General features: G+C 49.3%; 1 protein-coding gene across 1 annotated transcript in view; it reads right to left on the bottom strand.

The window, feature by feature from the left end:
- Positions 1-8,722: 8,722 nt before the first annotated feature.
- EFCC1 (EF-hand and coiled-coil domain containing 1) overlaps positions 8,723-19,740 on the bottom strand; it is a 41,750-nt gene continuing 30,732 nt past the window's right edge. Inside the window, exons 3-8 of the mRNA XM_042979629.1 lie at positions 18,527-18,684; positions 16,632-16,773; positions 15,302-15,440; positions 13,335-13,475; positions 11,385-11,454; positions 8,723-10,560 (exon numbers count right to left, since the gene is read on the bottom strand). Of these exons, the coding sequence (XP_042835563.1) occupies positions 10,424-10,560; positions 11,385-11,454; positions 13,335-13,475; positions 15,302-15,440; positions 16,632-16,773; positions 18,527-18,684 (787 nt within the window). The 3' untranslated portion in view covers positions 8,723-10,423. The remainder of the gene's footprint in view (positions 10,561-11,384; positions 11,455-13,334; positions 13,476-15,301; positions 15,441-16,631; positions 16,774-18,526; positions 18,685-19,740) is intronic.

Here is a 19,740-nt window from a genome sequence, read left to right as displayed (position 1 = left end):
AACAGGACAATGGTGCAGGCACCGGGGACTTGGAGCCTGGCTAACACATACTGTTGCATCCACATGACTCCTGAAACAAGACTGTGGGCACCAGTGACAGTCACAACCAAGTTTATTGCAATGAGAGGCAAGGCAAACCGATCCATCGGGACTGACACTCCTGACCCAAGTGCGGTCTCAAACAGCCGGGGTACAGAGTTTTTATAGCCGACCACATTGTCTTATTACCTGGGAATAGAACAAAGGAATAGTTCCCGGATGGGGGTGGAAACAGTTCAGACGTGCCCTTGCCCCAGTCGAATCAAACACTAATCCGGTTGATTTTCCTTAAACTTTTGTTCCCTTGATGGACAGGATAAGGCTGTTATCTCTTAACCTACAGTGTTAAAACAAAGCTGTTATTTCTTAAAGCTACAGGTTAGCCCTATGCTACAATTTAACCCTGTTACCTCCCTGATTCTTGGTTGCCTACTCCCTCCCCTGCCGCACTGGTCCTCTGGACTCCCATGCTGCCCTCCTGCCAGGGTGTATTTAGTCAGCCAGCTCTGTGCCTGGGGGGGACCCTTGTCCTCCTTCCAACGTGCTAGTGATTATTGTTAGGCCTCCAATGGTTACTAATATACTAATGTACCTAAACACCCACCACAGACACATCCAAATTATCCTGTGTTCTGTTTAAAAAATTTTTTTAATTTTTAATTTTTAAAAATCTTTATTTATTTATTTTGAAGGAGCTAGAGAGCACACAAGCAGGGGAGGGACAGAGAGAGAGAGAGAGAGAGAGAGAGAGAAAGAGAGAATCCCAGGCTCCCCAAGCCTTTTTTTTTTTAAATTAGGAAATGTATCTGTTATCTCCAGCTGCATAACAAATCGTCCCCCATACTGGCAGCTGGTAGCAATACCATGTGTTCGTTTATGATCTCACCATTTCATGGCTTGAGAGCTTGGGAGTGGCTTGGATATTCCGTTTGGAATCTCAGCCAGGGCTACATTCTCTGGAAGACTTGATTAGGGCTAGAGGATTTGCTTCTTGAGTGTGAGCCATGGCTGTTGGTCTGAGATCTTGGTTCCTCGCAGGCTACTGACAGGAGACCCAGATCCCGGTCACACAGCCTCTTTCATGGGGTGCTTGGGTGCCCTCATGACACAGGGAGCAAGGAGGGAGCACAGGGCCTCTCATGACCACGTAGGAGAAGTCACACCACCCATTCTGCCACACTGGCTTTGTTAAGACTGAGTTGCTGGGGCGCCTGGGTGGCTCAGTCGCTGAAGCGTCTGGGCTCTGCACTGCCAGCGTGGAGCCTGCTTGGGATTGTCTCTCTTCCTCTCTTTCTCTGCCCCTCGCGCCTGTGCGTGTGCTCTCCTTCTCTGTCTCAAAATAAATAAACATTAAAAAAAGAAGACTGAATTGCTAAGTCTAGCTCATGCTCACGGGGAAGGGAGTTCGGCCTTACAGGTTGAAGGAAGAGTATTGAGGACTGTGGACACTTTAACACATTTGTAAGGTTGCTCTCAAGGAAACTCTAAAGCTTTATTGAGAGGCATCTACCCAGGGATTAATAAGTTAATGGTAGCTCCCAGGAGGCTCAGCTGTCAGGAAACTTCTGGGTCAGAGTTGGGATTGATCCTCAGGCCCAAATATCAGGGGAGGCCCCTTTTCCAGTGAGGGCTTCTCAGGAGCTGAACACTTATTTTGCTTCTGACCGGAGGAAACCCCAAGTTTCCCGTGATGGCAGCTCCCTGGGCTCCACGATTTCTCCCCCGGGAGACATCACCCCGGTCTTCGGCTCAGCAAAGGTGTGCCCCATCTTTTGGGGAAATTGTGCCCTCTGACCTTCTTTTCTGTCAGCGACCTCAGGCTTTGGTGCTCGGTACAAGCCCTGCCTGCTTATCACAGCGACAGGCTGGGGCCTGAATCCTGGCTCTGCTATTGAGCCGTGTGGTGGTGGATGAGGGCCGCCATTAGTCAGAGGTGGAGGTGAGAGGAAAGAAACCCTGCCCACCCCACCCTGCCTGGCTTCTGTTGGTCCCTGACTTGGGCCTTTTTCCAGGGAAGTCCCTAAGTCCCTTGGTCTTCTCAGGATGTCACGCCTGGAGGCAGCATGGGGCCAGATTCCCTGGGCCAAGTTCCACGGGGCCGGGGGCAGCAGTCCGACCTTGACCCAGAACAGAGCATCAGGCAGATGCTTAGGTCACACCCACGTTTAGGGTCTTGAAGTTGAGGAGGTCCCAGGCTCTCCCCACCGGGCAAGAGGAAGGCCGCCCAGGGGCAAGTCAGCAATGCTGAGGGGCCAGGAAGCACTTGACCCCGGGGTTGACTGCAAAGGTGGCCGAGAGACCTTCTGTACCCATTCTTCCTTTATTTCGTTTAAAAAAATTTTTTTTAACATTTATTTATTTTTGAGACAGAGAGAGAGCATGAGCAGGGAGGGTCAGAGAAAGAGGGAGACACAGAATCTGAAACAGGCTCCAGGCTCTGAGCTGTCAGCACAGAGCCCGGCGCGGGGCTCGAACCCATGGACCGCGAGATCATGACCTGAGCCGAAGTCGGATGCTTAACCGACTGAGCCACCCAGGCGCCCCTCCTTTATTTAGTTTTAAGTGGACTTTATTTTTCTAGAGCAGTTTTAGGTTCACAGCAAAACTGGCCAGAAAGTATAGAGTTCCCCTATACTCCCCGCCCCCCTGTCACATGCACAGCCTCCCCTACCACCTCCCCAAGTCCACAGCTTACATTAGGGTCCACTGTTGGGGTTGTTCGTTCTACGCGTTTTGACAGACATACCTGTTACCATGGGCTCATACAGAATAGTTCTCTGCCCTGAACTACTCTGCACTCCACCCTGTCATCCCTCCCCGCTGCACCCCTGGCAACCGCCACTCTTTTTACCGTCTCCGAAGTTTTACCGTTTCCAGAATGACCTATAGATGCACTTGGACAGTATATAGTGTTTTCAGACCAGCTTCTTTCACTTAGTAATATCCATTTAAGGTTCCTCCATGTCTTTCCATGGCTTGATAGCTCATTCCTTTCTAGTGCTGAATGATATCCCATTGTCTGGATGTGCCACAGTTTATGTATCCGATCCCCCACTGAGGGACATCTCGACTGCTGCCAAGTTTTGGCACCTATGATTAAAGCTGCCATAAACATCCCTGTGTGAGTTTTTGTATGGATGTACATTTCAACTTTTTTGGGTAAATACCAAGGAGTGTGACCGCTGGATCGTATGGTGAGAACATATTAAATTTTTAAGAAAGTGCCACAGCGTCTTCCAAAGTGGCCGTAGCCCTTGTGTCATTCCCAGCCAGCAGAGTGGCATCCCCAATCAGCAAGGAACGAGAATGCCTGTTTCTCCACATCCTCACCAGCATTTGGTGCTGTCAGTGTTTCTGATTTTGGCCATGCTGGTAGGTGAGGAGTGGAATTCATTGTTGTAATTTGCAATTCCCAGATGACACATGTTGTTGAACATCTTTTCATACGTGTATTTGCCTCCTCTGTATCTTCTTTGGGGAGTCGTCTATTCAAGGTCTTTGCTCATTAAAAAAATCAGGTGGTTAATTTTCTTATTATTGAGTTTTAAGAGTTCTTTTGTATATTTCAGATAATAATTTCATCTGATGTGTCTTGTGCGGGTATTTTCTCCCAGGCTGTGTCTTTTCTTCTCATTCTCTTGACAGTGTCTTTCTCAGATCGGGAGATTTTCATTTTAACAAATTCCAGAGTATCAGTGGTTTCTTGGATGGATCACACCTGTGGTATTATATTTAAAAAGCTCATAACCGTACTCAAGTTCATCTAGATTTTCTCCTGTTTTACATTCTAGGAGTTTTTGTAGGTTTGCATTAAAAAATTTTTTTTTAATGTTTTTATTTATTTTTGAAGGAGAGAGAGACAGAGCGTGAGTGAGGGAAGAGCAGAGAGAGAGGGAGACACAGAATTCGAAGCAGGTTCCAGGGTCTGAGCTGTCCACGCAGAACCTGACGCAGGGCTTGAACCCACGAGCTGTGAGATCATGACCTGAGCCGAACTCGGACGCTTAACCGACTGAGCCACCCAGGTGCCCCTGTAGGTTTGCACTTTATATTTAGGTTTATGATTCAGTTGAATTTTTATGAAGGGTGTAAGGTCTGTGTCTAAATTTTTTTTTTTTTTTTGCATGTGGATGTCCACTTGTCCTAGCACCATTTATTGAAAAATCTATCTTTGTTCCACTGTACTGCTTCTGTTCCTTTCTCAGAGATCGGCTGACTATATTTGTGTGGGTCTATTCTGGGCTCTCCACTCTGTTCCAGTGATTTATTTGCCAGCACCGTATGTCTTGATTACTGTAGCTTTATAGTAAGTCTTGAAGTTGGGTAGTGTCAGTCCTCCAACTTTGTCCTTGTCTTTAATATTGTGTTGGTTATTCTGGACCTTTTGCCTCCCCATATAAACTTTGGAATCGGGTTGTCAATATCCACAAAATATCTTGCTGGGATTTTGATTGGGGCTGCACTGAATGGAGAGATCAGTTGAGAAGAACTGATGTCTTGATACTTCTGAGCCTTCCTGTCTGTGAACGTGGAATACACCTCCATTTGTTTAGTTCTTTCATTTCTTTTACTGGAGTTTTGTATTTTTCTTCATGTAGATCTTGCACATATCTTGCTCGGTTCATATCAAAGTATTTCATTTTAGGGGGTGCTAATGTAAGTGGTGTGGTGTTTTTTATTTCAAGGTCTACTTGTTAATTGATGGTATATAGGAAAGCAAATGACTTTTGTATATTAACCTTGTATTTTGCAATCTCGCTATAATCACTTATTAGTTCCAATTTGTTGCTGTTGTTGATTCTTTAGGATTTCTACTTAGATGATCATGTCACCTGCACACAAAGAAAGTTGTGTTTCTTCCTTTCCAATCTGTGTATCTTTGACTTAATCAGTTTGGGTTGCTAATAACAAACACCATGGACTGGGGGGCTTAAACGACAAACATTTCTCACAGTTCCGGAGGCTGGATTAGTGTACCAGCATCATTGGATTCTTGGTGGGGGCCCTCTTCCTGGTTTATGGACGGTCACTTTCTTGTATCCTTGCATGGCAGAGACAGAGAGACAGAGGAAGCAAGCAGTCTCAGGTCTCTTCTTATAACGGCACTAATTATCATGATGGCTCCACCCTCATGCCCTAATTACCTCCCAAAGGCCTCTGCTCCAAATACTATCCCACTGGGGATTAGGGTTTCAACATATGAACTTTGAGGAGATGCAAGTTTTCAGTCCATAGCACCTTTCATTTCCTTTTCTTGTCTTATTGCATTGGCTGGGACTTCCAATAAGATGTTGAAAAGGAATGGTGGGAGACATAAGGTGTTGAAAAGGAGAGGGGGACATCCTTGCCTTGTTGCTGGTCTTAGTTGGAAATTATCTAGTTTTTCTCTCATTAAGTATGATGTTGGCTGTAGGTTTTCTGTAGACGTTCTTTATCGAGTTGAGGAGGTTCCCTATGCCTAGTTTGCTGATGGGTTGGTGTTTTATTATGAATAAGTGTTGGATTTTGTCAAATGCTTTCTCTGCATTTATTAATATAATCATGAGATTTTTTTTTTCTTCTTCAGCCTGTTGATGTGCTGATTACATTAGTTGATTTTTGAATGTTGAGACAGCCTTGCATACATGGGATAAATCCCACTTGGTGATGGTGTATAATTCTTTTTGTACATTGTTGGATTTACTTTTTTGAGGACTTTTGCACCTGTGTTCATGATGTAGCTCTGTATTTTTCTCTCTTTTTTTTAAATGTTTATTGATTTTTGAGAGAGAGCATGAGTGGGGGAGGTGCAGAGAGAGAGGGAGAGACAGAGAATCCCAAGCAGCCTGTCAGTGCAGAGCCTTGATGGGACCTCGAACTGATGGGGCTCACGAACCATGAGATCATGACCTGAACCAAAATCAAGAGTTGGACGCTTAAGACTGAGCCACCCAGGCATCCCGTGTAGTTTTATTTTCTTGTAATAGCTTTGTTTAATTTTGGTATTAGAGTAATTCTGGCCTCAGAATGAGTTAGGGAGTATTCCCTCTGCTTCTATCTTCTGGAAGAGATTGCAGAAAATTGGAAGAATTTCTTCCTTAAATGTTTCTTCCTTAAATTTACCGGTGAACCCATCTGGGGGCCTGGTGCTTTCTGTTTGGGAAGGTTATTAGTTATTAATTCAATCCCTTTATTTAATTTTTAAAAGATTTTAATTTTAGGTAATCTCTACATCCAATGTGGGGCTTGAACTTACAGCCCCAAAATCAAGAGTCACATGCTCTACTGACTGAGCCAGTCAGGTGCCCCTGATTCAACCTTTTTAGTAGATACAGGCCTATTCAGATTTCTTGTTGTGTGAGTGTTGGCCAATTGTGTCTTTCAAGGAATTGGGCCATTTCATCTAGGTAATCAGATTTGGGGACTTCAAGTTTTTCATAACATTGCTTTATTATCGTTTTAATGTTCATGGGATCCATCGTGATACATCCTCATTCATGTCTGATATTAGCAATATGTGTCTTCTCCTATTTTTCTCAATTAGCCTGGCTAGAGGATTATTGAATCTATTCACCTTGTCAAAGAACCAGCTTTTGGTTTCATTGTTTTTCTTTATTGTTTTCTCATTTTCAATTTCATTGATTTCTGCTCTAATTTTTAAAATTATTTCTTCTGCTTATTTTGGACTTAATTTGCTCTTATTCTTCTAGTTTCCTAGGTGGAAGCTTAGGTTTTTGATTTTACATCTTTTTCTTTTCCAATATATGCATCAATGCTATAAACTTCCCTGTAATCACTGCATCCCACAAATTTTGGTAGATTTTATTTCATTTTCATTTAGCTCAAAGCATTTTTAAGTCTTCTTGAGATTTGTTCTTTCACCTACATGTTATTTAGGAGTATGTTGTTTAATTTCTACATATTCAGATATTTTCCACCTACTTTTGTTGATTGATTTCTAGTTTAATTCTATTATGGTCTGAGAGCATACAGAACACATTGGAAATTGTGAGGGTGTGTTTTATGACCCAGAATATGGTATATCTTGGTGAATATTCCATGTGATCTTGAGAAAAATGTGCATTCTGTATTTTCTGGATGAAGTCCTCCATAGGTATCAATTAGATCCAGTTGGTGGATGGTACTGTTGAGTTCAACTGTGTCCTTACTGATTTTATACTTGCTGGATCTGCCCATTTCTGTTAAAGGGGAGTTGAAGTCTCCATATATAATAGTGGATCCATCCATTTCAACTTGTAGTTCTACTGGTTTTTGCTTTATATATTTTGACACTGTTGTTAGGCGCATATACATTAAGGATTGTTATGTCTTCTTGGAGAACTGACCCTTTATCATCATTATAAAAAGAGGCATTACATAATGCCTCAACATTTTTCCTTTTCTGAAGTCTGCTCTATCTAAAATTAATATAGGCTCTGATAAAACCCCAATAAGTTAAGCTCTGGCAAAATAGTTTCTCTTAAGGGCCTTGTTAAGAAAAACAGAGTGTTCTGGCATATTTCAACATGGTTACTTTCCCTTCTACTGTGAGAAGCAGGTTTTTTTCCTCTCTGAGTTTCACTGTGAGGACCTGGTAGAGCTTCAGAAGGTAAAGCTCACAAAGGTGTGGGACTCCACCCCTTCCGTGACTGGGTCACCCTGGAGTTTTAACTCTCATAGTTGTCCACACTGAGCCTCCACCAATTTGTCAATCACAGTTGAGCTTTTCCTATTCTGGTACCGGTTCCTGAGAAGGTGGCTTCTGCTTTGGCAAGTTGTGATTCTCTGCATTCGGCAGTCTGTCTCTCCAATTTGGGGGGCAGCCTTTGTCCTGTGACGTTCGTGGATTTAAGAGGATTTGTTGAATTTCCAGCTTGTTCAGCTTTTTACTTGTCGTTAGGATGGGCTGATGACTCCCAAGCTCCTTACATGCTGGACTGGAAACTGGGCACATGGTTGCCCAGCCACAGACTACATCTCCCAGCTTCCCTTGCAGCTAGGCATGGCCAGTGGGGTGTAAGTAGAAACCTTGTGAGCCAGAGAGCCTTTCCTTCCCTTCCCCTCTCCTCCTTCCTATGGGTTGGAAGGCAGATACAATTCTGATGAATTGGCTTCCACAGTGCAAGGGAGGACATCACTCTACGGAATGGCAGAGCCACAAAGTGAAAGGGACCTGGGTCCGTGGGTGACCACATAGAGCAGAGCTGCTCTGCCAACCAGGACCACGCACCTTTGGATTCTTACAGCAGGGAAGTAAAGTTCTATCCTCTTGGACCCAGAGTATTTTGGGGTCTCTTTATCAAGGCAATTTAGCCTGTACCCTAACTAATCCAGACCCCAAACCCTTAGCGAGCCCAGAGTTTCCTAGCCAGAGACAGCTGGCTGTGGTAGAAAGTACATGAGATACGGGCCGAAAACAGGCCTGCTCCAGGCTTGGATGCTGATTTACCCGGTAGCTCACCTACGCTCTCTGGGCACTTCTCCATCCTAATCCACCTCAACTTGCCTCCAATGAGCTGAGGGGCATACAAGTGTGGCGATGAACCACGGATGGCCGGGCAGTTGGTAAGAGCAGATTTTAATGAGGGACATCCCGAGGATGAAGCTTACTGTGACTATAGCCTATGAGAGCCCTCTGTGCCTCTGTCTGCAGATTTCAGGTGGCTAGACCTGGAGGCACTGTAGGAATGTGTCTGCCGGTGGCTCTTGGGTTTTATTAACATAACGGTCAAGTTGACTTTTTTGAGGACAGCTTCCAGGTCTGTGAATCTTAACACACGTGTAGTGTCCTATGCTTGCTGCCATGGTCAGGATACAGAACAGCTGGCCCTTCTCACTGGGCGGGGCACAGGTGAGGCTCAACCTGGGTCATGCAGTCAGCAGCACAGCCGGGGGAGGCGGGCCTGGTGGGCTCAGGCTGAGCTGAGAGGAGCAAGCTGGGGGCGGCCCCCTCCTCAGGGCTCAGACCAGCCTCCTCAAGGCTCTTCCCTGCCCACTGACCCCTGAAGAGTCCTAGGGGCCTTCTCAAAAAAGCCTGGCTCATCTGACAGGACCAGGGGTGAGGTGGCCCCCTGGAATGGCCACTGGCCTTGGTCTCTTTCCTTCCATTCCCAGAGGAACCATAGAGAAACTGGGTTGGGGCCTGTGTCACCCTGCTTAGGAGCCTGCAGTGGCTCCCTGATGCCTTCTGGCCCCATCCAAGGTGCTGAGTGTCTGAGGTCAGAGAGGAGGTCGGTCATTGTCTGTCCCCAGTCCCTGCTGCCCTGCCCTGGAGTGTCTGCTGCTCCCAGGCTCCCCCTGGGTACCCCTTGGTCCTCCTTCTCCCATGATCCCCTTCTGTGTCCCTGTAGCTTTGGCCCCAAGCTGCTGGTGCCGCCTTCCTCCCACGGACCTGCAGCTGCCTCTTCTTCCCTCCTCTCCATCCATGCTCCATGGGGCAGCTCAGAATCCTCCAGTGGCTCCTGATCGCCTGTGGAAGCAAGTCCCAGATCCTCATCTGCTATTGGGTTCCCCCACTCCCGACCTTGCCATGTCCCCCCAGGCACCTGGCCTCACCCCTGCCATTCCCCTCTGTGGTGCATCTGCCCTCCTTGGCTCGGATGAACCCCTCTAGGCTGGACTCCTGAGTAACTATTTTACCTTGATTTAGCACTGATTTCATGCATGTTGCGCTATTTGCCAACGCATCTTTCTCTCCTATGAGATGTTAAGGTAGGTGAGAACGGGCAGCTTGTCTTACTCTCTCCTGTGACCCCATGAAACCCAGTATCCACTGCATGCTTGTGAAAGAGGTGTTCCAGGTACTGTACTAATGGGGGCCCTTTCTGGCCCCACACTTTGCTCTTGCTGTTTCCTCACATTAGCATTTAATGTCCTTCTCTCCTCTCTCTGTCCATCGAAATCCTGCCTCTCATCTAGAGCTAGTTCAAGGGCAGCCTCTACCTGGAAGCCTGCAGTGATCACCCCCTCCTTATGTTTCCCCAGCCTGTGTGGCCTGGAGGTTGGGCACAGTGTGCCTGCATCAGGCACATGGGTGACAGGAAGGGGGCAGTGCTGGAAGGGGAATAGACTCCAGGAGCCCAGGGAGGGGATTCTGGGCCGGTTTGTGCATGAATGTAGGCAACTCTGCACTGAGGGCAGGGGAAGCAGCAGCAGGTATGGGCTGATCCAGCAGCCCCAGGGTTTGAACGTGAACTCTGGCAGCAGGAACGCAAGGGAATCTGTGAGGAACGAAAGGAAAGGATGTCTGTCAGGCTCTGTCGTGGGAGGCTCTGGGGTTAAGTCCAGTCTCAGAAGGAGTCTGGGTCTCCAGGGTTCTGAAGATGTGATGCTGGTCAGGCTGACATGGAGGCTGGTCTGATGGAGGTCGGGCTGACCCAGGTGCCCACAGGTTGGGCCAGTGGCCTCAGCAGGAGATGAGGAGGGGGTTGGCGAGTGCAGGAGCCGTGGAGGCTGGTGCCGAGGGCTCTCTCCGTAAGAGCTCACAGCCAGCCAAAGCCGTGTGCAGGGCGTCCAGGATGGCTGAGGGTCCAGATCTCCCCTCTGGAAGGGAAGAGTAGACAGGGAGGGCATGTCAGTTTGCTCACCATGGCCCACAGAGCCACTTTTCTTTCTGGGGGCCTCCCCAGCCCTCTCTTGTCTCACTCCCACTAAGGACCCCAGAGAAGCCGGCTCCTAGCACATAATTTCTGACCTCCCTCTCGATTTCAGGGGCCATTCCAGGTGCTAGACATACCCAAGCCTTGCCCAGCAATGCCCTGTGAGGCTAGCGAGCAAAGGCTTATGACCAGTTGGTCATCCCATTAGCGTGTGAGGCCCTTTGAGGAGAGAGCTTGACCTGGCTCGTCTTGATTTCACGAGACACAATCTGGCACTGATGTAATCCTACTGCCCCTGAACTTTATCTAAAAATGGCGACCATGTAGCTCAGTGCTTAAAGGAGAGACCTAAGGCTTTGGGTGCAGCTGGCACTTGGCCTCTCTGTGCTTCAGTCTCTCCATCTGTGGAATGGGCACAATAACAGAACCTTCTTCAGTGGGCTGCTGTCATGACGCAGGGGGTTAAAACCATGTGAGATGCCTCTCCAGAGCCTGGCCCATAGTCAGCCTGCCGACTGAACTGAGAGCAGGGAACCCTGCCCAGTTCCCTTGGGGGTTTTGGCCCTGCTGGCTTCTGCTGGGCTCTTCTCCCCAGGACTTCTGTTCCCCTGCTCTTGTCAAATAGCATTTTGAACTGTTCCTGACTATGTACTTTCAGGGTGGTAATGACAGTGGAATTTTGCAGACAAGACACTCAGGACAGACAGTGCTGAGTCAGGCTACCGTCAGATGCTGTCCAGGCTCTGATAGACAGGAGAGATCTCCTACCATGTGTGGGGTCCTTGCAAGCATCCAGCGTGTTCAGCAAAATCTTCCCCAGGGCTCTTTTCGATATGTTCTGAAAAAGAAATAGAGACAGGGCTGGACTGCACTGTGGCTGCTGTGTCCTCGTTCAGCGGGTCAGACTTGGTGGCCCCTACGGGCTTCTGTATGGCTCCCTGGGGCACAGAGAGTCACTACCCCCCTCCCTTCCTGCCCCCTGGCCCTAGGCTGGCAACACTGCTTGCTGGGCTTCTCAGAGACTTTTGGTGGGTGGATCGAGTGGTATGCGGGACCCATTCCATCAAAGATCACATATTTGTGGATTACCACTCATGTGCCCAAGGAGAAGTAGGCACTTGGGAAATAAACATGAATCAGAGCATTTCTATGCATGGTCTCATGTAACCTTTGCAACAGCTTATATTATTAGGCTCCTTTTAATGGGTGAAAAAAGCAGTGCTGAGAAAGAATGAGACATTCAGCCATAGCCACCCAGCAAGGAGGCAGAAGAACCAGCATTTACCCACAGGCTGCATGGCCAGAAGCTGCCTGCTGGTGCTGACTGCCCCTCAGCTCTTCTCCCAGGCTGTGCTAATCTGGCCTGGGCCTTGCTGGTTCTGTATCCTAGGCAGTCTGGTGCACAGGTAATAGCCTGCTTAAAACTCAGGCAAGCCGGGTTCAGATCCCACTTTCACCTTACAGCGGCTGTAATTCTAAGTTAATTGTCTCTCAAGAAAAAAATTTTTAAATGTTAATTTATTTTTTTATTTTTTATTTTTTATTTTTTAATATATGAAATTTACTGTCAAATTGGTTTCCATACAATACCCAGTGCTCATCCCAAAAGGTGCCCTCCTCAATACCCATCACCCACCCTGCCCTCCCTCCCACCCCCTAAATGTTAATTTATTTTTGAGAGAGAGAGAGAGAGAGAACATGAGTTGGGGGAGAGGCAGAGAGAAGTGGGGACAGAGACTCCGAAGCAGGCTCTGTGCTGACAGCAGAGAGCCTGATGCGGGGCTCGAACCCACAAACCATGAGATTGTGATCTGAGCCAAAGTTGGACGTTTAACTGATGGAGCCACCCAGGCACCCCTCAAAAAAAATTTTTTTAAAAATAGTTTGCTGATGCTATTTAGGAACACGCTTGATTTCTGTACTCTGATATTTTATCATTCACCTTGCCAAGAAATTACAATAATTTGCTTATGGATTCTCTTGGGTATTTCTGTGTAGATGAATATGATATATAATTACTGATAGCTTAATGTCTTCTTGTCTAATCCTTACACCTTTTCTTTTTTTTTCTTGTCTTATCGCATTGGCTAGAACAACTAGCTGGAATACAGACAGTGAGGACAGTCATGTTGGTCTTGATTCTGACTTTAGAAGGATTCCTTCTAACATTTCACCAATATCCGTGAGGTTTGTGAGACGTACTTGGCTGAGACTCCTTATCTGGTAAAGGAGGGTCCTTACTGTTCTTTTTTTTTTTTTTTTTTTTAATGTTTATTTATTTTTGAAGAAGAGAGAGAAAGCAAGTGAGTGGGGAAGGGGCAGAAAGAGAAGAAGACATGGAATCCGAAGCAGGCTCCAGGCTCTGAGCTGTCAGCATGGAGCCCGATGCGGGGCCCGAACCCACAAACTGAAATCATGACCTGAGCCGAAGTCAGATGCTTAACCAACTAAGCTACCCAGGCTCCCCTATGATTTTCCTTTCTTATATTCATCCTTCTGTGGTTTTGAAATCAAAGTTAGGTTAGCTTTATAGAACAAATTAGAGAGCCTCCTCTTGTTTTTAATTACCTTCCCTGAGCCTCCTTTTCTGCATTGGAAAGTGGAGATAACACCTGCCTAATGTGAGGAAAGCTCAGAGCCAGGTGCCCAACATAGGCCGGTGCCCCCTTCTGAGAGCCCCTCTCATTGCCCTGGGTGGGCCACCTCCTGTGAGCCTACCAGGTCCCGGAGCCTTTGCAGGAGCTGCACCACGTCTACCAGCTTCTCCTCCAGCAGGGACAGCCGCACCCTCTCTGTCTCCACCATCTGCAGCTCCAGCCTCAGCTGCTCATTCTCTTCCACCTTCCGCTGCAGCTCTGCCTGCGAGGACCAACGGGGACTCAGCGCCCACACTCACCGTGCTGTCTCCGGGCAGGACCCACAGCTTGCCTTGACCCTTTCTCAGAGGTCATCTGGCCCCCTCTGCCCACCCCCCCCACCCCAGCCCAGAGAGGCTGCATGTCTGGCCTAAGGTCGCACAGTGTGTTGGGTTAATGTAAGAATATGCATATTTTGGTTTCTATTGGAGAACTTCATTTTCCCTTCTCTATCCATATGCTTTCTTTTCATATATATATATATATATATATATATATATATATATTTTTTTTTTTTTTTTAATTTAAATGAAAAAAATTTTTTTTTTGGTTGCAAGCAACAGAAACTTTTCTGGCTAGCTTAAACAGAAAAAAAATTCACTAGTGGGCTATGGGTCATTCCCAGAACAGACCGGTGGCTGGAGAAGCTCAGGGATGGGGCAGCAGTGGGGGCTGAGACAGTAGGACGGTCTCAGGCCTCTTGTCCAGGGGCCAGAGCTGAGAAGAACACTTTCCAGCAACTCTCCCATCTCTCTCAAGATGGAAGGCCTCAGGAGAGGGGCCTGATTGGGTCAGTGTGAGTCACTGGCCCACCCTTGGCCAGGGGAGCACTGAGACCGTGGGTATCCACTGGGATACCCACTAGGGGGCAGATGCCAGGCAGTCATAAAGTGTCACACGGCTATCTGCTTTCTAAAGCAGGGATGCCAGGAGTAAGGTGGTCCCTGTTCTTAGCACTGATGGAGGGAAAGAGAAGCAGCTGAAGACATGGTGCCCTTGGACACTCTGAGTCCTCTTTGGGCTTTGGGCAGGACAGAGAAGGCGTGGTGCCTATGCCTCCTTGCAGACAGGCCTGGAAGGTGGGCTTGGGGACACAGCTCGTGTGCCTCAGTAACTCTCCTGATCCCCACTTCCTGGAAATTTACTTAGAAAAGGGGTGGTGGCTATGCCTTGTGGAACTGCATCAGACCAATGTCAAAGACAGCATGGGTTTAGAATTTCAGGTATATAAATATAAAACGATCTTCTCTCAAAACGACAGTTGGCAAAAGCGGAATGTGCTGGGGCTTAATGAAATGGCGACTCTCAGTAGCACTCCACACTTGATTACTGTGGGATGGAGAAGTTGCTCGGAGTGGAGAGATGAGAAAAAAGGCCAAGCGGTCTCATTGAAATGGAGACACCTCGCCATTGGCTGTTGGTGTTATTTGTCGGCTCCCTCCCTTACCCTCCATAACTCTCCTGGGGGGCAGTGTCCCTCCTCCCCCTCATCTGACTTTGACGGAGCTGCTAATCACTGAATCTTGCCCGGCTACCACAGGGACTGGCCCAGGGACACTCCCATGACCGAGGCTGGGCCGGTTTGCATTCCTCCCTGAGGTTTAGTATATTGGGCTCTTATCCCCCTGGGCTTTCTTAGGTGGGCCAGTGGGAGGCTGGAGCCATCTCTGGTCCCTTTCCCCACCATACGGAGGAAGCCTTTCTGAAGTAGGGCGAAATGAGGCCAGCGCCAAGAGAAACACAGAGCAGATAGGTGGCAAAAATCTAGTCGGAGTCGCTGGATCCAGCTGTTTCTGACGCTCATCTCCTCGGCTGTTCTTGCCAGCTCCATATTCTAACAAATACCTATTTTGCACGCAAGCTGTTCTGAGATGGTTCCTTTAACTTGCAACCAAAATATTCTTCGTTAAATCTACGACAAATCTCTTTGAGTCTTGGTTTACCCATCTGTGAACAGGGCACAGGACTTGGCTGACATCCCTCAGGGTTCTTCCAGCTATGAGAGACTTTAGCATTGGTCCAGACCTCGGCCTCTGGGGCTCAGCTGACCTCCTCCCCAGGTGTCCCCAGGGTCTGCTCCACCAGCACGGCGATGCGAGCCTCCAGCTCCCCCAGGGTACAGGCATGGTCAGCACTGCCAAAGTGGCCGAAGTAAGTCACGAGCTTCTTGGCTGTCTGTTCATCACACCTGCAGCAAAGGAGAGCACCAGCACTGTGGGGCTGCTTTCCAGAGTCTGCTCCAGCCTCAGAAAGTGGGTGTTGCCACCGAGTCTAAAAGCCAGGCCATGACACCCCCTGATCAGTACCCCTCCCATGGCTCCCCATCTGACTGAGAGGAAAAGCCAAAGGCCTCACCCAATGTGCCCCTCTGATCTCCCTGGCCTCCCTGTCATCCATCTTCACTCACTGTGCTCTAGCCACAGAAACCTCCTCACTGCCCCTCCAACATGCCTCAGGGCCTTTGCACTTCTTGCTGTCTCCTCTTCCCGGAATGCTCTTCCCTCATTTCCTTCAGGTCTTTGCTCCAATAGCACCTTCTTAGAGTGGCCTTCCTGGCATCTCCTCGCCCCTCCCTCTTCTGCTGCTTCACCTTATTTTCCTCCTACTTGTCACCACTCACTAGAATAGGGGCTCCAGGAGAGGAGGGCTGCTGTCTTGTTTATTGCCGTTCTCTCAGAGCCTCCAGATTTGTCTGGCACGAAGTAGGTGCTTAATAAATGCTTGTTGTTGACTTAAGGGTCGGTGGTGACAATAGTCCTGGAAAGCTGAGAGCACCATACAAGATAATAATAAACATCAGCGCTGCCCCTTGGTGGCGTACCTACTGCGGTCAGGCACCTGTTAGGCATTTTATAGCCTTGACAACAAATCTTCACAAACCTCTTGCCTGCCTTAGAGACGAGGAAGCTGAGGCTCAGAGGAGTCAGGAGACTTGTCTGAGGTGCCCCAGGCATCTGGGTCTTTCTCCCCTCTAGGGTGGTTGTGAGGATTACATAAGTTGGGGAGTCAGAAGGCCCCTGACCTGGGCCAGGCTGGAGGAGGGCACCGTAAACGCTGTTTCTCGCAGGAGCGACCGGGTAAGGAAGGGTCTGGTATGTCCTGGAATTACACGGAGCCGTGGGCCATGTTCTGGGATAGCGGCCAGGGGACTGAGAAGACACCAACGGTCATTAAAGCCCCCCACAAAGTGTGCCTTTGCCAGTCCCCTCATTTCATCCCCGCACATGCCGGGGGTGGGGGGCGGGGCATCTGATCACTTCCCTCCTATGGACTAGGGGACAGAATCAGGCCTGTCAGCCTCCTAAGCTCAAGTTCTGTCACTGTGTGAAGGGGCTCTGGGCCTCTCGCGCCCCCCCGCCGCCCCCCGTGGCACACACACCCACTCCTGCAGCTGGAGAGGCGAGCCAGCAGCGTCTTGACCTTGGCCAGTGACCTCTGCTCTTCCTGACACTTCTGGGCCTCCTCTTCTTCGTCGGAGGCGGCCTGGCCCTCCACTGAGCGGAACAGCTGCCCGTCCACTGCTGGAGAAACACGGGATGTGGGGACAAGGGACAGAGGGAGGGAACCAGACAGCCTGCCCCAGGGGGAAGCCACCAAGGCTCCACCAGGAGCCAAGCCGGCCACCCGGAGCCCCTCCCTGACATTCTACCCAGGGACCCTGAGAGAGAGAAGCCCTTTTTCTTCTTCGCTTTCTACGATGACACAACCAGCCGGGACCTGTCTGTGCCCTCAGAGATGCAATATTATTCCCATTTGAGGATATGGCCATCCCAGCCAGGAAAGCCGTGGGGTGGGGGCTGGGGCTCTGCTGGCACACACACCAGGTTGAACAGGTTTTCAGCTTGCAGGGGGCTGCATGCCTTTGACACTCGAGCGGGGGGGGGGGGGGGCAGGGGATGCAGAGGAAGAGCAGTCATACGCGTGACTCTGTGTGATCCCCAGCATGGCTGTGTCTGGTTGGTGTCCCCCAGTCTGGCTGTGCATCAGAAACCCCGGGTGGGTTGTGGCCTCCTGGTGTCCCGTCACCCAGCATCAGGCTGTGTCTCTGGGGGGGGGGGGGACAGCCCCCGAATATCTCTCCAAGGGAGCCCTCCCTTTCCTCCCCACTCCACCCCAGCCCCGGGGACACAGATGTCCAGCCTGGCCAGGCAGAGTGCAGACTAGACGGCCACGGGACTGGTTCCGCCAGGGCAGCGGACCCAGGGCAGGCCGAGGACAATCAGGCCAAAATCTGATTCAAACTTCCAGGGAAGAGAAGGGCCTGCATTCCCCTGGCCTGGGAGTTGGAGGGTGTGGGTCTGGAGCTCCTGGGGGCTGTCTGGTCAGTAAGAGGGGAGCGCCTTCCGCACGATGGGTCCACGAAGGCAAGGCAGCAAGGGGTGCAGCTCTGCTGACATCTCGGCTGTGCCCAAAGCCTACTTGGACTTTTTAATTAATTCCCCGCACCGCACCTTCCATCTAACTCGGGCCAGTTTGACAGTGACAATGGCCTGACCCTCACAGACAGACAGTAGCCTGAGCAGCAAAGCTGTGCATGCCTTCCCCCGTAGAGGGAGAGGAGAATCAGAAGCAGCAGATCTGAGGTGGGCCTGGGCATCTGTGATCCGGGCCACCCGGCAGGTTTGGGAACCACTGATTCAGGTATCCTGACTTGGGACACCTGTCTCTCCAGCCTGACTGTCCCAGCTGGGTGGGCTCAGGGCCCTTGCGTTTTGTTTCAGTAGAAACTGTCCCGGACCAGAGCGCCTGGGTGGCTCAATCGGTTGGGTGTCTGACTTGGGCTTAGGTCACGATCTCATGGTTCGTGAGTTCAAACCCCACGTCGGGCTCTGTGTTGACAGCCTGGAGCCTGCTTTGGATTCTGTGTCTCCCTCTCGCTCTGCCCCTCCCCTGCTCACGCTCTGTCTCTCTCTCTCTCAAAAATAAATAAATGTTAAAAAAGAAAAAAAAGAAACTGTCCCGGACCAAACAGAACCAGGGTTGAGATGACTGATCCATGACGTTTTGGTTGCGTGAATCGTGTTCCCAATATTGACGGTTTGTTTCTCGTCCTCGGGATTTCCTGGTGCTGTGTGTGTGTGTGTTGTGTATGTGTGCATGTATATATGCGTGTGTGGGGGGGTATCACATTACAGTCACGGTCATTAACACGTCCTGGTGCTCGAGGCAGGGGCAGGCAAGGGGCTCTGAAGATAAACGGGAAAGATGGCACCCAGCGGCCCCTCCGTGCCTGCCCATGGCTGAGCCCAGCGAGCACTGTGTGCAGGGACAAACCTTCATCCAGGGGTCTGTTCCCGGAGCTGCTGTCTGACTGCCAGGCTCCCTCTGGAGAGGTGTCTGGGCTTCTGGTCCCACTTTCCTCAGGTTCACCACTCTTGGCTTCTGGCTCTGGGCTGCCTGGTGAGGAGATTGGGAGCTGGGTGCCCTCTGACCTGTGGGCAGGGGAGAAGACACAGGCGCTGAGAGGGAGGAGGGGGCTTGGCCAGCTTCCTGCTGGCAGTGTGGGATGTGGACCCACCCTCTGCCACTGCTTACTCTGCACAGGTGAGCTGTCTATGATGTGCCTGAAGAAGACCCTGTGGTTGACCTTCCTGGCTCCCCACCCAACGGCCAGGATGTTAGAGTCAGACTTCCATGACAGACACTCCCTGTCCCAGTGTCCCTTGCATCTAAGGCACAGGCTGCAATCTAATTTTAGCCAAGGAGGCTAAAGGAAAAATCTTCTGGGGAGCCTCTGGAATGGATTTTTATCCCTTACTAAAAGTAAATCAGGAAAGAAAATGCCCTTCCTTCTTGCCTTTGGACTTTGTCGTGTGGATATGTTTGAAGCACTGGCAGCCATCTTGTGACCATGAGGAAATGGCTGAGAGAATTATGGAGTAGTTGAACAAGAGCCCTGATATCTTTCAGCTGCTGAGAGTCCTGGACCTCCCACCGTGGGACTTCTTATTATGGGAGAGATTTTTTTAAAAAGTCTTAATTGTTTCAGTTACTTTTAATTGGGCTTTGGAGAACCTACTTCACCCTCATCAATCAGTGTTCTTGATATTCTAAGGTCCTCACTTGAATCTTCAGGGTCTGTGTCACTGCCCTTACAAAATCAAGGGAAAAAAAGAAAAACAAATCTATCCTAGCATGAAAATATTCACTAATGAACTGGCTGCTTATTAAACTAGTCCTTTCCTCCTCTTTCATTTTATACCCACATCTGTCTTTCATCTCTTCAGAATCTGTTGTTACTCAACCTCTCCCTGTCGGATGTAACAGCCCAATAGAAAAGAAAGGGCTGTGAAGTGAAATTTCACATCTTGGAAAAGAAGAGGCTGTGGGGGTGTCGTTGAAGGGGTACTGGGGAACCATGGGACTCACAGGCAAAGCCACTGATGGTGGGAATGTGGCAGAGTTGGGCCAGTTTACAACCGAACAAGAGAAAAATCAACAGGATTAGGAAGGTCCAGGAGCACCAGAAGAGACTCGGGGGACTGGGA

This window comes from Panthera tigris, chromosome A2 (assembly GCF_018350195.1).
Source record: "Panthera tigris isolate Pti1 chromosome A2, P.tigris_Pti1_mat1.1, whole genome shotgun sequence".
Lineage (NCBI taxonomy): Eukaryota > Metazoa > Chordata > Mammalia > Carnivora > Felidae > Panthera > Panthera tigris.
The sequence above is the reverse complement of the archived record's forward strand: the minus strand, read 5'-3'. Positions and strand labels throughout refer to the sequence as shown.